General features: G+C 47.3%; 1 protein-coding gene across 1 annotated transcript; it reads right to left on the bottom strand.

Moving 5' to 3' along the window:
* Nucleotides 1–392: 392 nt before the first annotated feature.
* On the bottom strand, nucleotides 393–11496 carry INPP5E (inositol polyphosphate-5-phosphatase E). The gene is made up of 11 exons (XM_075185750.1): nucleotides 11334–11496; nucleotides 8639–9645; nucleotides 7953–8076; nucleotides 6076–6173; nucleotides 5324–5448; nucleotides 4759–4878; nucleotides 4183–4290; nucleotides 2845–3006; nucleotides 2191–2306; nucleotides 1765–1901; nucleotides 393–1557 (listed from the first exon to the last, which is right to left on the bottom strand). Exons 2-11 carry the CDS (start codon nucleotides 9424–9426, stop codon nucleotides 1425–1427), a joined length of 1911 nt encoding a protein of 636 aa, XP_075041851.1. The 5' UTR covers nucleotides 9427–9645; nucleotides 11334–11496; the 3' UTR covers nucleotides 393–1424.
* Nucleotides 11497–12924: the final 1428 nt, after the last annotated feature.

Here is a 12924-nt window from a genome sequence, read left to right as displayed (position 1 = left end):
CCATCCATTATAATGGAAACAATTTCTATGGACGAACTTTGTGTAAAGAGAGAATTGCAATAGTCAATGCGGGAGTTAATGAATGAAAGTTTGTGCAACGTCTTGTGTGAGATGTGTGTATTCTGGACATAACGTCTGATTTCTGTGATTTAAAGCAAGTTCTCTTTGTCCAACACTCCCCATCTTCCCCACGGAATACATTTCTAAAGAGGTAAATATTCTGATGCACTATTAGTATAGGCTGCATTGTATCGGAGTCTAAGAACATATGTTATAGCTGTAGGGATCTTGTGTCTGCAGATCCCCAGGATGCTCCTATTACTGTAATTCAGGGCTATTCTCCTGCTCCATCCATCACACTCATTTCCAAGACTTTAATTAAATACGCCAAAGAGATCACACAATTTATTTGGTGGTCTGGGAGAGATAAATATATATAAATATTTACACATATTACTTTTCAATGAAACACAAGAAGGCCAAGGGTTAAAGAAAGGTGCCAGTTAAAGGTTTATAGCACCCTCCGCAGGCTCACGGCTGGATTGCATGGTCATCACCAGTGGGTGGTATAATGATCCCGGGACATGTAAACATCCTTCTTTTCAATTTTGGTCAGCAGCATAAAAACGCAGTTTGAAACATTATTTAATTACAGTATAACGACACTGAACCCAGAACCTGGAATGACAACTAGGTACAATGGAAGCCGCCTTGTTGAGAGCTGAGCCAATGTTCACTTATAGACAATATAGGAAAGGTGTTGGGTTATAGATCATTTATTTAATTACAGTAAAGTAACAATTATAGGTCTGTACTCCTTGGTGGTCAGCTGGGAGAACATCCCAGCGTATCACTGATTACACGCGTTTCAGCGCTCCTTCCCACAACCACCCACGCGTTTCACACACTGCTTCAGCAGTGGCATCTGTAAGTGAATGGCTTGTCTATTTAATATATATTATAATAAGTTATGTAGAAAACTAAAATTTATATAAATTAGTTATATGAAAAGGCCATGTATAAAACTAGATTAGACAAACGACTGATACAGGTGACCAGAGAATGAACATATTATCAATAGTCCAATAAAGGACTTTGAGGAAGCAGTGTGTGAAACGCGTGGGTTTGTGGGATGTAGCGGTGGAACGCCGGGTGACTAGCGTCAGTAATATAGAGGGATGTTGTCCCAGATGACCACCTACAAGGACAGAATTCTTACGTTACTTTGACGCTATATATTAAATAAACAATTTATAATAACTCCAGTGCTTTCCTTTTGTTTCTATTTACGACTGTTGGTTCTGGGAACAAAATATCATCCTCCAAGGTGAAGGCCATTGGTGCAAAATGTCCTGCAGCGGTTAAGGTGACCCGGTCCCCCACACGCGGGATGCAGGCGCCCGTCGCTCGCCGCGCTCCCGCCTTCAGGAGATTGTGCAAACGCTGCTATTCTTTTGATTCTTTAGTGCCTGATATTTCTGCTGCTCCCGTGAACTCCTCCTCTTCATACCCAGCAAATACAACTCACGGTCAAACAGCCCGGCGGCCAGCGGGATGCTGAAATGACAATAAGACAGTTGTCTAAGTGATGCGGAATTACAAAGTTATGGCTTGGTAATGCCAAGCAAACACGGTTTATTATAATTTGGCTCCTGGCGACGCGCCAACATACAGCGCACCGTCTTTAAGGAAACCTTCATCTGAGGCTAAGAGAAGCTTTGTCTATGAAGAACAATTAGAAACCGTAACACATATATTACTTACTTATCTCTTCCGGGTCTTATCCGCACTTCAAATAACCCAAATACCGCACGGTGGTCAGAAGTCTTCATCTCCGAACAAGAATCGTATTTGACGACACGGATGTCACCTTTATGCCGACTCTTGTACAGCACCCGGTCCTGCAGTGATAGAGAGGAGAACATGGTATCTATATGGTATGACTGTGAGTTCTGCAGGGTAACAGGATAAGGCTGCATCCAGCGCTTTCTGCCAGCAATTTAACTGTGTTTGAGAGAGATTCTGCATTGCAGTCAAGAATAAAGACCATGGGAAAGGGACCTGCGGGTACGTTAACAGTGATTCATGGGACACAACTAGTAATCCACTAAAATAGATTTAGATTGTGGCAGCATTCAGCGCTCCCCTCTGCCCTAATATATGGCGAATAACCACACAAGTAGCCCTTACCGTATAGGACGGCGTCCTCTGCTTCGACGAGGAGTCATATTTATCACACCCGACGTCGAACTTATAGGTGGGAGGGAAATTAATTGTGGCTTCTTCAAACCCCTTAAATATGGACCCTGGATTTAAAGAAAGAACAAAAACAGAATATCAGTAAGAGGCTACAGGACAATTCACGTAATATTCCAGCAATCATATGTATCTGACTAAAGACTGCGATCTACCTTTAAATCCACCTCTTTTGCAGCTCGACCCCCCTGTCTCTTACCTGCACCTCCCTCAATCAGCATATCCATCGCTGCTGACAAGATAATGAACTTTAACTGCAGAAACTTGGCTGAGCTGCAGCAGTCAATCAGACTCCAGCTTTCATTATGTAACTTGCACTAGACAGACATAAGCTGATGTGTTGGTTCAGGCAATAGTACATGATCCCTAAATGTCCTTATCCACCGACAGCAACAGACAACATTGTCACATTATAGCGGAATGTGTAATATAAAGATGAAGACAGAGAATTGCGTTCCACAGCTCAGCTGGAAACGGGGTGTAAACAACATGTGACGTGTAGACTATTGGTACTGATCTAGCGACACAAGATAATACAGTTTACACCGCGACACTGGCTGCCACGTAAACCGTGTGCGGTCAACGTACCGCGGTTCATCTCCTTCAGAAGCTGGTCGCACTGCAGCAGACTGGACATGTCTTTTTCTACTTTGCCCTGTAGGACTGAATTCACACCGTCACGGTCCTTGTTCAGCCGGAAATTAAAGTCCCCGAACCAGAACACCTCGTCGAATCGGCTGGTGACGTCCACTGACGGGTCAGACAAATAAACTGCAGTTAGATTATAGGTTGGCGGAATATAGATATATAACCAGCCAGCCCTTGCTAGATGTAAACCCCCAGGGAGGTGAGTGCATCTGATTTTATCTGCGTTTTGATGGTGCTTAAAGCATATAGGTTAGTGTAGGACCTACATATAATGAGGTGCCCTTGACGCTGGGATACAGGCTTAAATGTTTTGATAAAAAAAAAATGAACTAATACCTCATGTTTTCATTTTGCTAGACACACACAGATATGCAGTGTTAACAGTCTTTTTGTTTTGTAGATATCTTATACCCAGAAAATCTTATCTCTGCTAACATGTCAACATTATTCATCACTTTTAAACAGATACAAGTATATTGCTAATTTTAGAAATGACCGGTGTCACCATGGTTACAGTTAGATACAGCTCACATCAGAGGTAGGTAACCTGTGCACCATGGTTAGATACAGCTTACATCAGAGGTAGGTAACCTGTGCACCATGGTTAGATACAGCTTACATCAGAGGTAGGTAACCTGTGCACCATGGTTAGATACAGCTTACATCAGAGGTAGGAAACCTGTGCACCATGGTTAGATACAGCTTACATCAGAGGTAGGAAACCTGTGCCCCATGGTTAGATACAGCTCACATCAGAGGTAGGTAACCTGTGCACCATGGTTAGATACAGCTTACATCAGAGGTAGGTAACCTGTGCACCATGGTTAGATACAGCTTACATCAGAGGTAGGTAACCTGTGCACCATGGTTAGATACAGCTTACATCAGAGGTAGGTAACCTGTGCACCATGGTTAGATACAGCTTACATCAGAGGTAGGTAACCTGTGCACCATGGTTAGATACAGCTTACATCAGAGGTAGGTAACCTGTGCACCATGGTTAGATACAGCTTACATCAGAGGTAGGTAACCTGTGCACCATGGTTAGATACAGCTTACATCAGAGGTAGGTAACCTGTGCACCATGGTTAGATACAGCTTACATCAGAGGTAGGTAACCTGTGCACCATGGTTAGATACAGCTTACATCAGAGGTAGGTAACCTGTGCACCATGGTTAGATACAGCTTACATCAGAGGTAGGTACTCCTATTTACATGACACCAGTAAGTGACGGAGCGCGCAGAGCCGGAGCAGGTACCGGACGGGCGATACTCACATGGACTGGAGCGATAATGGTTCGTGTCCGGGATGTTACGAGGTAGAGTCAGACCCTCCTTAATTCTCTTGTAGTCAAAAATCCTCTCACTCACTTTTCCATCTCCAGCTGCCAATAAAAATAATCAGAGATCAATAGATGTACCGGGGACCGAGCCCCTCATATCACCCTCCCCCGTCCATAAGGACAGTATAATCCTTTGTACACCCTCGATTTTTGAATATGTAAAAAAAATAATTCGATCAAATAACACAGCAATATATAAAAATGGGTCAAACAGGAAACGTAATTGATCCCCAAAACATCCAGCGAGCCCCGATAGTAATCCTTTACCTCCCTATCGCACAGTAAGATATAATGGGGGATTGTCCTACACAGTCATTTTCTTTGTGTTATATCTCTGAAGATATAAACAGAACTGTTTGTGGCGTCGGCTGTAATCAGAGATCACTGATGTGGACAGTGAACACGTCCTCCCGCGGACACGCTTAGAATGCAGAGTGCTCTGCTCTTGGCGTGTCCGGCGGTGGATCGCCGCTCCCTATGATAAACATCCCCCCCCATGCTGCTGCTTACATGTGAAATGAGAGGTGATGAAGAGGAAGGACGTTCCGAAGAAGGTGAACGATACTCCGAGGCCTCCTTTGGTCTTGATCTGCGATACTATCCGTGTGGTCACTGTGGCGTATTCTACCTCTATATAAAACACGAGGAGCAGGATTAGTGATACTGAGCAATACTGTGACAATAACAACACAAAGACAATGTCAGAGTCTAAACTTGGCCGTGTCCCTTTATCTCTACAGCTTCAGGGTTATAATCTGGAATCCGGATTATTTCACAGTTTGGTGATACAAGTGTGTGGACGTATTGCACTGATCCGGTTGTTCAGGAACCAGCTAACACTGGACCACAATGCAGACATAGGTTTCTGTACATCCTGGATGAATGTCCCCCCTCTCCCAACATGGGAACATGTTTGGCTCTATTTTATTCGTAGCCAATCAGACATGACAAGCCCACACTCGCTCCACAATGATTGGTCAATTTAGTCCCAGCGTGTGTAGACCGTATAACTAATCTAATTGTTCTAATTCCTGAGTATCTGTACAGTTATGCATCATGTAATAGAGAATTATACCTGAGCAGAACCAGATCAGGTCCCGTCGGATGAAGATAGACAGGTAGAGGACGCCGTGCGCTGACGAGTGTAATAAGACATAATGTGGACCCAGGGTCTCCTGCAGTCGCGTCTCCCACTCCCGCCTGTCAGGAAACACATTATTACCCACGTAACTCCATAAGTGACACAATAACAAGATATCTGAACTCTAGGTGTGACCACTAGTACTGACCCCCACCCAAGGTGAGGCCCCCCCAGTAGATTATCTTTAGACAGGGCTGAAAATACATAGAACACCCTGTCGGGGAGGTCTGCTTACTAATGTGTGGATGGAGGCATTGTGCTGTGTGTGTGTAATATATATATATATATATATATATATATATATATATATATATATATATATATATATATATAATGTACACAGTCACCTGTTTTAAGGAGCAAACGTGACAGCTGGAAATATCCCTATTGATTCGGCTGCAGAGCTGACAGTTACATAACTCCAGAGGTTGTACATAAATAGTGTAAGTTTGCTCTCATCCCACCACTGATTTCTATTCATGAGAGGTGCAGGTAAAAAGCAGATCACACAAAAAGTACATTTCTGAGTAAATTAGCTCCCAGGTATTATATGAGATAATAACACCCAGTTATAATGATATGTTATCACTTTCCAGATACTGGGAAACACGTAACGCCCAATATCCCTCAAATGACTAAACCTTATTTACAGGTAATTAAAGACACGCTGGTGTTATACTACTCACCTGTCTGGGGATCCTTCCTGGACCCCAATAACATACATGTCCTGTGCAAAATCATTGTCTGAAGGCAGCAACAAATCATCCAGAGACTCCGGCAGTTCCTGCACAAAGTGACCGAGTGTCATTAAATTATACACACCCCTGCCGGGCACCGTTCCCTACTTATTATACACACCCCTGCCGGGCACCGTTCCCTGCTTATTATACACACCCCTGCCGGGCACTGTCCCCCGCTTATCATACACACCCCTGCCGGGCACTGTCCCCCGCTTATCATACACACCCCTGCCGGGCACTGTCCCCCGCTTATCATACACACCCCTGCCGGGCACTGTCCCCCGCTTATTATACACACCCCTGCCGGGCACTGTTCCCTGCTTATTATACACACCCCTGCCGGGCACCGTTCCCTGCTTATTATACACACCCCTGCCAGGCACCGTTCCCTGCTTATTATACACACTCCTACCGGTCCCCATCCCCTGATTACTATACACACCCCTGCCAGCCACCGCCCTGCTTATTATACACACCCCCGACAACCACCGTCGTCCTCTTATTATGCACACCTCTGACGGGCACTGTACCCTACTTATTATACACATGCCCTTTTTATACAATAAGCATTGTGACTTTCTTTGTCATATTAAGCTCAATTTAATAACATTCTGTCTTTGTATCCTTAATGAATTCACATAAATGATGACTTTTAATGCAGATAATTGCTGCATTTATAAGAACTCTGATTAAATTAGGATGGAATTGGATTTTGAGATGTCAGGGAGTAATTGAATACTTCCTAAAGAGTGTCAGCTCTTGATCCAAACGTTAGTGGTAGCAGAACATGGTGTTTAACAGCGAGTGTGAGATATAATTTTGGGGAAGAATTATAGCTAGGTCGGGTGGTTTTGTTGTGATTAACCCTTTCACACCTACACGTCAAGCCTGACAAAAGTGGGTCTTGTGGTGACAATGGCCCTTTGTACCGAGTTCACACACCGATCCGGTCACTACCACCTGCTGATTATACACCTACCTAACTATATATAACGTGATCTACAACTGCAGCGCTCCTAGCCCACTGTACATCAGTGTTACCCTCCTATACAGAGACTATTGTTGTGGGTCTGGTGAGTGGATGCTCCCCTTGGGTACTATATACAACCGCTTACAGTTTGTGTCTGGTGCGTTGTTAGGACGTACTGTACGTAGGAGCACTAGAGAGTCTCTTGTACCACTCTGCAGACGAGGGATCTTATTCTACCCCAGATGCACAATATTCTGTGTGACAGAGGGGTGGTCCGCTACTTATTCCTTTCTTAACATGGGGATACAGGGTGCAGCCCCCTCAGATCTCTTATGCTTATCACAGTCTTTGCAGTCACTGAATGTTAAGTTGGGATATTATTTCTCTTCTGAATCCTTCCTCTGAGCCAGTGTTGGCCCAACCTGCAATGCCCAGGTAGGTACAGTAACCAGCTGGGAGTTGTAGTCCACACGTCCCTCTGTAAGGGTGGCACTGACCGCTGGTATACGGAGGGCAGAAAGACATACACAGAACAGGAAAGACGTTGTCACAGAAGGGCCTGCGCTCTGCGACACCCCGGGGACTAAGGAAATAAAGTATATTTATCCTCCCCAGACAGTAATCTGCAGGTAAATTTAGAGCCGTTAAGTAATGACTGGAAATAAATCTTCCGCACATGGTGTCAGGGTGAAGAGAGGCTGATCCGATGCTGGATTACTGCAGTAACATCAGTTATATAGATAGTATATATAATATTCACAAGCCAGGCATCGATATGTGGAGGGTCTTACAGACATCTCCTCCTTGTCTCGTCTTGTGACAATAATTTCTCCTTTACAGAGTGTGTCCTCACCTTCCGTCCCTGCATGTTCCAGGTAGCAATAGAAATCCTCAGTTTTCTATCAGGGAAATAGCGAACCAGTTCCTCAGCTCCCAGCAACGCTCCAGTGGCCAAGAGGCTGCCCTCCAAATAGCTTCTGTGAAGACATGTGGGGGGTGAGGTCATTCAATACATTTCTCATACAGATAAAGGGGGATAATTATAAACTGTTTTAAAACACCTTCAAGGATAGTAAACGTCATAAAAACAACATTCAATACACTGTATGGGAACAACGTACTGTTGTACAGTCTAGTACAAGGTCACAATTATTTGTAGACTAAACAAAAAACAAAAAATATTCTTTAACATCAGAAAGATTTGTAAATCAACATTAGTGATTTTGTCGTTTGCATTTTGGCCAGATGCAATTTATTACTTAAAAGGAATCATTTTTGTGTTTGGTTTTAAAAATTCAGAAAACTATTAGTCATCATTAAGTTAGTAAAGTATTTACAAATCGCAATATCTACTTTGGGGGTGTGAACAATATGATCTCCCTGATGCAAGTTCTTGGCTACAAAATGTGATAAAATAAATATCTTACCAGGACGTAGATGTCTATGGACCAGTCTGGGACCAGTACAGACCCTGTGTTCAGTACTGGGATGGCTGGTTAGTCACAGACACAGTACGTTCCTATATACACAGTTACATACCTGTTTCGGACATCCTTGGAGCGGATGGGTGTGAGCAGGCTGTACGTGCTTCTCATAGAGTCAGTAGATCCCTGGTCACAGACCATATCGTGGAGTCTCGTGTCACTCAGGCTGCTGCTTTGTCTGAGAAAATGATTGTTCTTATAATCCGCATAATCTGGCTCTATCCTATTACCCGTCCTCGAGGTTGCATTAAATTCTAACTGCGAGAGGCTCTGCTTGGGCTTTGTGAGTGCGAGTTTTGGTCTAGATGTTGAAATGGGATTGGTTTTCGGGAACCCTGATGCCATATCAAGGCTGTTGGTTTTAAGAGGACGTTGCGAGCGCGTAGACCCCAAAGAGGCATCAGTCGGCTCCATCAAAGACTCGTGACTTAAACGTTGGGCTGCAGGATCCTCGATGACCGAGTCGTCCTGGGGAGAACCGCAGGATGACCTACTTTCATTCTGGTCTACTAAGCTCCACTGGCTGGTTCCGATCGCCCTGCACCAGCGCTGGTCATCCAGGGAGAACGCTCTCTCCAGTTTGGGCAGCCTCAGTTTTGGTTTTGATGGTGGTTTTGGCAGAAAACGATCTTTAAGATTTTTACGGTGTCCAATAAGTTCCTGCGTCTCATCATGAGACAGGATTAAACGTTGATCTTCTTGTCTATTTATCCAATCCCGGATATCCTGGTTCTTGCTCTGCGGAAAATCGGGCATCTGCGTCGGCCCATCGCCAGCGGCGTGATTCACTGGCCTGGAAACCGGAGGATAACAAACACTTGGCTTCTCCATCTTAATGGGCATGGTGGGTGGAGGTTACGGCTGCCGACCTACACGGGTGTTCATGCTGGAATAACAGCGGCCGGCAATAGGGAACACGTCAAAGCGGTCACGGAATGAGCTCCATGATGGGGAGGACAATTATCACACCTGACCATTAACACGGAAAGGTCGGCTACATTGTAGGTAATTCAGATCATCCAGCTGGGTCTGATATCATCAGAGAGGGGTTAGAGTCCAAAACTGAACAGAAAGGGGGGGGGGGGGGGGTGTCAATCAGTGCGGACAGATCATTACATCACCAATAAACATCCATAAATTACTAAACCGCAGTATAGATCCCATATGTACAAGCACAACGTGTGTGTGTGTGTGTGTGTGTGTGTGTGTGTGTGTGTGTGTGTGTATGTATGTATGTATGTATGTATGTAGTGTGTGTGTATGTATGTATGTATGTATGTATGTAGTGTGTATGTAGTGTGTGTATGTAGTGTGTGTGTATGTATGTATGTATGTATGTATGTAGTGTGTATGTAGTGTGTGTATGTAGTGTGTGTATGTATGTATGTATGTATGTATGTATGTATGTAGTGTGTGTCTATGTATGTAGTGTGTATGTATGTATGTAGTGTGTATGTATGTAGTGTGTGTGTCTGTAGTGTGTGTATGTATGTAGTGTGTGTGTATGTATGTAGTGTGTGTGTATGTATGTATGTATGTATGTATGTAGTGTGTAGTGTGTGTATGTAGTGTGTGTATGTATGTAGTGTGTGTGTGTGTATGTATGTAGTGTGTGTATGTAGTGTGTGTATGTATGTAGTGTGTGTATGTATGTATGTAGTGTATGTATGTATGTATGTATGTAGTGTGTATGTATGTAGTGTATGTATGTAGTGTGTGTGTGTGTGTATGTGTATGTATGTAGTGTGTGTACGTACGTAGTGTATGTAGTGTGTATGTAGCTGAGAACCCGCTGGTTATAGTGACAGGTAAATATTGAACAAAAGATAACTTAATATAATGTTTAATATTCACAAATATAAAGTCTAGGACTGACTATAAAGCAGTTTAGGACGTATCTGGTGTTTAGTAATCCGCAGTGTTAGGCTGTGAGGGGCGAGCTGGGCCCAGGGGCCCCTCCAACACTTACACTGGATTACTGCAGGAACCGGGTCACAAACCGGACATTTAACGTCACACAGGTCACTCATCTACTAAGCAAAGTGTAATAATAACTGATCTGAGGAAAAAAGCCCCCTGTAAACATACATGTAACAGGTGACCCTAATGTGGGGGTCTGTGGGGTTATGTCGAATCACCAGCTCACCCCACAGACATTCGGGACACCGGCTCACCCCACAGACAGACATTCGGGTCACGGCTCACCCCACAGACACAGGCATTCGGGTCACCGGCTCACCCCACAGACACAGACATTCGGGTAACCGGCTCACCCCACAGACACAGGCATTCGGGTCACCGGCTCACCCCACAGACACAGACATTCTGGTCACCGGCTCACCCCACAGACACAGACATTCGGGTCACCCCAGACAGACATTCGGGTCACCCCAGACAGACATTCGGGTCACCGGCTCACCCCACAGACACAGACATTCGGGTCACCGGCTCACCCCACAGACACAGGCATTCGGGTCACCGGCTCACCCCACAGACACAGACATTCTGGTCACCGGCTCACCCCACAGACATTCGGGTCACCCCAGACAGACATTCGGGTCACCCCAGACAGACATTCGGGTCACCGGCTCACCCCACAGACACAGACATTCGGGACACCCAACAGACAGACATTCGGGTCACCGGCTCACCCCACAGACACAGACATTCGGGTCACGGCTCAACCCACAGACACAGACATTCGGGTCACGGCTCACCCCACAGACACAGACATTCGGGTCACGGCTCACCCCACAACCAGCAGTATCGGGCGCTGTGCAGTCAGGGATGATGGGGAGACTTCGCTGCTCCTGTTTCCCGGGTCACCGCCCCTGGGGCCACCGTGTGACCAGTGAACGGAACAGACACATCCCGGAGCTCCAGGTAACTATGCAGTGACGTCACCGAGACACAGAACCGCCCTCCAGCGGCCCCTGCTGGTCGGATGTGCGCACTGCAGGGAGAGCTGGGGGCAGAGGGGCATGAGAGGGAGAAGCTGGGGGCATGAGACGGAGAAGCTGGGGGCATGAGAGGGAGAAGCTGGGGGCAGAGGGACATGAGAGGGGGAAGCTGGGGGCAGAGGGGCATGAGAGGGAGAAGCTGGGGGCAGAAGGGCATGTGAGGGAGAAGCTGGGGCAGAGGGGCATGAGAGGGAGAAGCTGGGGCAGAGGGGCATGAGAGGGGGAAGCTGGGGACAGAGGGGCATGTGAGGGGGAAGCTGGGGGCAGAGGGGCATGAGAGGGAGAAGTTGGGGGCAGAGGGGCATGAGAGGGAGGAGCTGGGGGTAGAGGAGCATGAGAGAGGGAAGCTGGGGGCATGAGAGGGAGAAGCTGGGGGCAGAGGGACATGAGAGGGGGAAGCTGGGGGCATGAGAGGGAGAAGCTGGGGGCAGAGGGACATGAGAGGGGGAAGCTGGGGGCAGAGGGGCATGAGAGGGAGAAGCTGGGGGCAGAAGGGCATGTGAGGGGGAAGCTGGGGGCAGAGGGGCATGAGAGGGAGAAGCTGGGGGCAGAAGGGCATGTGAGGGAGAAGCTGGGGCAGAGAGGCATGAGAGGGAGAAGCTGAGGGCATGAGAGGGAGAAGCTGGGGGCATGAGAGGGAGAAGCTGGGGGCAGAAGGGCATGTGAGGGAGAAACTGGGGGCAGAAGGGCATGTGAGGGTGAAGCTGGGGGCATGAGAGGGAGAAGCTGGGGGCAGAGGGGCATGAGAGGGAGAAGCTGGGGCAGAAGGGCATGAGAGGGAGAAGCTGGGGGCATGAGAGGGAGAAGCTGGGGGCAGAGGGGCATGAGAGGGAGAAGCTGGGGGCAGAGGGGCATGAGAGGGAGAAGCTGGGGGCAGAGGGGCATGTGAGGGAGAAGCTGGGGCAGAAGGGCATGTGAGGGAGAAGCTGGGGCAGAAGGGCATGTGAGGGAGAAGCTGGGGCAGAGGGGCATGAGAGGGAGAAGCTGGGGGCAGAGGGGCATGAGAGGGAGAAGCTGGGGGCAGAGGGGCATGAGAGGGAGAAGCTGGGGCAGAGGGGCATGAGAGGGAGAAGCTGGGGGCAGAAGGGCATGTGAGGGGGAAGCTGGGGGCAGAGGGGCATGAGAGGGAGAAGCTGGGGGCAGAAGGGCATGTGAGGGAGAAGTTGGGGCAGAAGGGCATGTGAGGGAGAAGCTGGGGCAGAGGGGCATGAGAGGGAGAAGCTGGGGGCATGAGAGGGTGAAGCTGGGGGCAGAGGGGCATGAGAGGGAGAAGCTGGGGGCAGAGGGGCATGAGAGGGAGAAGCTGGGGCAGAAGGGCATGTGAGGGAGAAGCTGGGGCAGAAGGGCATGTGAGGGAGAAGCTGGGGCAGAGGGGCATGAG

Source organism: Mixophyes fleayi, chromosome 9 (assembly GCF_038048845.1).
Source record: "Mixophyes fleayi isolate aMixFle1 chromosome 9, aMixFle1.hap1, whole genome shotgun sequence".
NCBI classification, from domain to species: Eukaryota; Metazoa; Chordata; class Amphibia; order Anura; family Limnodynastidae; genus Mixophyes; species Mixophyes fleayi.
This window is presented reverse-complemented; position numbering and strand designations above follow the sequence as displayed.